The sequence below is a fragment of the Pogona vitticeps genome, chromosome 4 (genome assembly GCF_051106095.1).
Source record: "Pogona vitticeps strain Pit_001003342236 chromosome 4, PviZW2.1, whole genome shotgun sequence".
NCBI lineage: Eukaryota > Metazoa > Chordata > Lepidosauria > Squamata > Agamidae > Pogona > Pogona vitticeps.
The window spans coordinates 26,353,228-26,359,227 of record NC_135786.1 but is presented as its reverse complement, the minus strand read 5'-3'; the positions used below and the strand labels follow the sequence as shown (position 1 = coordinate 26,359,227).

General features: G+C 43.4%; 1 protein-coding gene across 2 annotated transcripts in view; it reads left to right on the top strand.

Annotated features, from left to right (window-relative positions):
• Positions 1-4,773: 4,773 nt before the first annotated feature.
• RPN2 (ribophorin II) overlaps positions 4,774-6,000 on the top strand; it is a 35,671-nt gene continuing 34,444 nt past the window's right edge. The window contains exon 1 of one of the 2 annotated variants that reach the window (XM_020789249.3): positions 4,774-5,058. In XM_020789249.3, the coding sequence (XP_020644908.3) occupies positions 5,025-5,058 (34 nt within the window). In that variant the 5' untranslated portion in view covers positions 4,774-5,024. The remainder of the gene's footprint in view (positions 5,059-6,000) is intronic. The other variant, XM_072996945.2, reaches the window with a different exon arrangement.

The following is a 6,000-nucleotide window of genomic DNA, read 5'->3' as shown; positions in this document are numbered from 1 at the left end:
TAATACGTTCTGCTTGTGAAACTGATATTTCATTCAACATTTCATTCTGTTTCCAGATATCTGACAAAATAGATGTGCTCACAAAAGCATCCATTATAAATAGAATAGTTAGTCTTCAAGGTGCCACATGTTTTTGTCTCGTTTTGCTTTGCTTCTTTGGATTTGGCCTGATATCCTCCCTTTATGTGAGTGTGTTTAGTTTGTTCATTGGGTATTTAAAAACTATAACAGGCACATTCAAATTTCAAAATGAATTTATCTGCTATGATAACCTTAGCTGGCTGAATAGTTCAGTGGTTTAGGTACAGTATCTGGCTATGGAGCCAGAGTCTGGGAGTTTGATTCCCCACTGTGTCTTTTAGGAGAAGAGCCAGCCTATGTGGCCTTGGGCAAATTGCACAGCTCCAGGATGCCCCTAGAACACGGAAACGATAAAGCACTTCCGAGTATTCTCTACCTGGGAAATCCTGCAAAGGTTCACCATAACTCAGAACTTGACTTGATGGCATATGATGATGATTAAGATCATCTTATTAAATTTGTAACCTACTTTTTATGATAGTATTCTGGAAACACTTGTGCTAATATGTAGTAATTCCCAAGCTAGGAAGCTCAAATGTTCTTGGCCTACAATTCCCAGAACCTCATTAGCTGTACTGGCTAGAGCTTCTGGGAGCACAAGACTAAAGTACATAAATGGTATAAAAATACTTTTCAGGAAAGGTATGGGGGTAGCTTACTGGTGAACTCCGGATGCCATAATTTATGCTGTGTAAGGCTGATGATGTCAACAGCAGCAGCAATATTTTGGAAATTAAACATTTCTGGACTATCTCTCAAAGGTCCCCAGTGCTCTCATGTGATCCCTTTCATTGTTGGGAAACCATGGGTGCAGCAGGACAGGAGGGGAAGATGTTACTGAAAATTGTTGCCCCCATTTCTTATCCCATTCCATGGCCTCCATGGCTTTCTGATGATGAAAGGGATTATATGGGAGCCTTAGAACCTTCAGGAGAGAAGCCAGAAATGTTTGATTTCTGAAAAATTGCCACTACTGCTGATGTTATCCATCTCCTGGAACAAAGGTTACAGCAACAGGATTTCACCCGTTGGTAGGTTGTTTTGATGTACATTTAATAACAACTTCCAAGTTGTTAAACAAATAGCATTTACTTCTGTAGATCATCCAGTGTTGTTACTTCCATATTTTGGAATGGAGAAAACATCCTGCCTTTTCCATCTTCTGTGTAATAAACCTTGGAAGGCAGATTATACTGGTGTCCTGAGAAATATTACTCTATGAATGGACCAAGAAATCTTGCTCTCCATGCATTTTTCTGAAGGCAGGGTATTAATAACAGGCATCCTGAAATTTTTTCACATTTGTTGATTTTACAGGACTCCCATAAGGCTAACTTCCTGTGTAGTATTTTTCCAGCCCAAGCATATGTAAATTCGTTATACTGGCCATAAACAATATTATTGCTTTGCATTTTTAAAAGAAAGAATTGGGTCAACAGTCTAACTCCATACAGCTACAGTGCTCTGGCTGACAAATGCAGTAACCCCCAGGAATTTCAGAGTTCAAGCTGATGAGCTAACATGATGTTACAGCTTCAAACAGCTCCCGTGGTGCAGAGTGAAACCAAAGCCAAGAAGTTACATCTGAACAAATGAAAGCAACCAATTGTTCAGTCCAGAATTTCAGTGTTGAGTTCCTAGTTCTATACAGGTTGAGAACCTTCTAGAAACAAGCTAAGACCAAGGTCTTTGGTCCATTCATTCCCATTACCCAATAGTGTTTTAAAAAATCAGAGGAGTGTAGGAACTTAATAGCTTGCAAACAACCACAAGTACTGATCTAATCTTATGCGGATGGTAAACAATTAACCTTGCAAGTCAACTCATGGGGCTTGTTTACATGACCATTTTCTTTTCTGGGACTAATGGCCCAACACAGGAAGGACAATGGCTCAGGACCGCAATCTGCAGAGTTCCTTCATTTGAAGGGCAAAGGACACACATTTGATGACCAAGATGTACTCCTTTTTGGACCAAGAAGATAGGTGATTTGAGAGAGGGGTCAGAGAGGCCATACATGTGCATATAGAAAATCCCTCACTCAAAAGGGGTGGAGGCCTTAGATACAATCTGTCATGCTGCCCTTTCATCCATCCCCAGAAAGATCAGGACCACACACACCAGGAAGACCACGATCTGGAAGTTGAGTCATGGCCACTGGGCTTATTAGGCAGAAACCTTTCACTACTCATCCGAGTACAGTGGTGCCTCGCTTAACAATTACCTTGTTAAACGACGAAACTGCTTGACGAAGTTTTTGTGATCACTTTTGCAATCGCAAAACAATGTTTTAATGGTAAAAAAATCGCTTAACGATGATCGGTTCCCTGCTTCGGGAACCAATTTTTCGCTAAATGACTATTTTGAAACAGCTGATCGGCAGCTTTAAAATGGCCACCCACTATGCAAAATGGCTCCCCGCTGTGTTTTCAGGACGGATTCCTCGCTTTACAGGCACCGAAAATGGCCGCCCTATGGAGGATCTTCGCTGGACGCTGAGGTATTTAGCCCACTGGAATGCATTGAACTGGTTTCAATGCATTTCAATGGGCTTTTTCGTTTCGCTTGACGAGGATTTCACTTAACGGCGATTTCATCGGAACGAATTATCCTTGTCAAGCGAGGCACCACTGTAGCTTCTTCAGCCTTCAGGAGAGTTGGTAGGAGATCCCTGATATACAGTATCCTCCACTTTGGTTTCACTTCCCCCTGGTCTGAATAGGTTCATTAGAAGGAAAAAGGACTGGGGGTGAGTGAAAATCCCGCTTCTGCAGTCCTTTTCCACCCACAATACAGTACAGCACAATACCAGGCAGTACCAGGCAGTCTGAAGTCTCTCTCTGAACCCACACTCTCTAACCGCTGATCAACGGTTAACTGAAAGCAGTTCAAATTTCCCGTTTTCCCCTCCTTCCCTCCTTTTTTCTGTTTTAAGTCGAAGCTCCAGTCACAAGTCGAAACAGAATTTTGCTGCCAGAGCCGGTCGTAACTCAAAATGGTCGTAAGTTGGGATGTTCATAAGTCGAGGCACCACTGTATGTGGTCCAATGCAAAGAGGAGTGTTGGGGGCTCTACATTAGAGAAACCAAACACCCACTAAACAAGAGAATGGCCCAGCACAGGAGGGGCAACGGCTCAAGACCACAATCAGCAGTGTTCCTTCATTTGAAGGACTAAGAACACTCATTTGATGACCAAGATGTACCAAGGACTGCAGAAGTAGGATTTTTCACTCACCCCCAGTTGTGATTTCAGGTATTCACGGTAGATCATGGACTGGATTTCCCATGGATATGGGGATGGATATGCTTAACCTAGTAAGGTGCAACTAGAGGAGGCGAAATCGCCACAGATTCAGTAGGCCTACTGTAGTGCAACTTACTATACTAAGCCACAAGATTTCAACTTGTTTCAAAATGATAGAGCTTCCTAGCTATAGTTCTATCTATAGGTTCGTAGACTGAATCACGGGTTGACCTGTGCTGAAAGACAGCCATCCATCCCAAGCAAAATCAGGAACTGGAACAATGTCTCTTTCATCATGAGTTTATTTAAAAGATGTATAAGTTACTTTTCTAAAATAGTCCTAAACAATTTAAAAAGAAACAACAAAGAAACACTACTATCTTAAATAAACCTGTAGAAATATTTATAATTAATCTGTCTGTTCATTTGTCCTGAAAGTTTTCCAGAGTTAAAGAATTAGAAACAGGAAGTTTCGTACAGCTTAGCTCAGCGGTCCCAAACCTTTTTGGGACCGCGGACCGGCTGAGCCTCTGAAGAAGGCGAGGCACCCAAGCAAAGTTGGATACGTTTGATAGTAAACATAGAAAACAACAAAAGCTAGCTGAAAATTATAGAAAAACCACGTGTCCTAGATTCAGAACTTATGGAAAAATCTATGGAGGGGACAAGAGAAAGGTCTCAAAGATTTCCAAGCCTTATCATACATGTGGTATGTGGCCAAGTGGACAGAGTGTTGTCCAAGGACACAAAAGTCCAGGATTTAGATCCGTGTTGGGACATGGAAACTCAAAATAGGGGGCAGGTTGGCACTGGAAAACACTCCTAGAACATCTTACATACTTTCAGGATCCCTCCTGGGGTCACTGTTAAGTCCAAAGCAACTTGATGACAGATAGCAGTAACAATGCACATGAGGTGGTTGCAAAGGCACACACCGAAAAGCCGGACAGGCAAGCATTAAGAAAGAGAGAGAGATTTATTCAGATGCTGCCTTATAACAACCCTTGAATTGCAAAGCTGGAAGGGACCATATGGATCATCAAGTACAGCCCCTGTGAAGGAGGCCCAGTGGGGAATCGAACTCCCAACCACACCTAAACCACGGAATTATCCAGCAGTTCCCACCCCATTCCACAGTCCAGCTGAGCGACGGAAGCCTTTATCAGACCTATGCAGACTTATGTTTTTTTGCGCTCTAACTATGCTGCCCGTGGAATTCTGGGAACTGTAGTCTAAAGCCATAAATCTGCATACAGTAATTCCTTACAGTGTAAATCTCTATCGCATTCGTCAGACTCCAACTGTACAAATACCGCCAGGATTTACACCAAAAACCCTCCCTTCTAAATCACAACTTCCTCCACCCTCCGTCCTTCCTCTTTGAATCTGCCTCCTTCAGTTTGAATGACTCCATTTCAACCCAATCATCGGCCTCCACATCCTTCCTCGTGCTCCGCCCTTCACAGTATGAACCCGCGGAATGGAGCGTACCATTAGTGCATCAGGGGAGAGCGTCCAAACGAAGCCCTTTTCTCAGGTCTTCGTTTATATCCGAGGGTCAGAGCACACTGAGATACCATATTTTTAAGGCGGAAAGACCCAAGTGCTCTCCTCGCCGCCCCTTTCTTGAGCTACTCCCTATTTTACAGCATGGTACGTTCCGTAGCTCCGGGCGGAAGTCGGCTCTTCTTCCCTGGATGCGGAGGCGAAGGGGCATCATGGCGGGCCCGGGTAAGGAGTGGAGTGAGGTGGCGAGGCAGCGGGAAGTGTCTGCCTCGTGTCAGAAGGGTTCTGTCGCCCTCCAAGTCACTTCAGAGGTGGATAGACCAGGGGCCCTTCGCTCATGGAGGCAGAAGTGCGGGGTCCTCCCTCAGAGAAAGCGAGGAAGGGCGTTTGGCAGGGGCAAAATGGCTTGCCAGCCCCTGCTTTTGTCAGACATAGCCAGGCGTTTGTTCTCTACCCACCTTTTTGCTGCCTCCAGAATCGTCGTCTAGCATGAAGCAACCGGTCGAAGCCGCTCGGCCCCTACCTATTATGTACCACCTGAAGCTTATAAGCGACTGGAGCCTACTAGATACTTAAAGACATCGAGAAAGGGTTTAAAGGAAAGCTTTTTTTTTCTTTGGCCATTTCGAAAGAAAAATTGGGGCTGGGGAGTATTACTTTCATTGAGCCGCTAAAATATCAAGAACATATGAGCCTTGGCGTTTTGCAGGATTCCCCATAGGGTTCGATGTTACAGAACTTGGGAACGAGGGGTGAGAAATCCAGAACTCATCCTGGCTAAATGTTGAAGCTTCAGGATCTCTGTTTTAAGCCAAAGTGACAAGATGGAATCTGCTTCCTTAAATATGATTTTAAAGGGGTTTTTAATGTTTTTAACTTGTCATTTTGATTATTTATGGTATTTTAGTGGTCATGTAAAACTACAGTACCATCCACCCCAGTTTTTCCATCTTCTCTGTTCTGATTATAAGACTATGCAGTTTATTGTAAAGGCTGTTTGTACAAGGTCGCATGTCACCCAGTCCCATGAGACCATGACTGTTTATTGAATTTCTATGTTCAGTGGTACTTATCAGGTAATTGTCAATAGGACTGTCTGGTTTCACTTGGTATCTTGGTCATACACAGATTTGTAAGTTACCACAAAAATTAAATGAATTGTTGGCT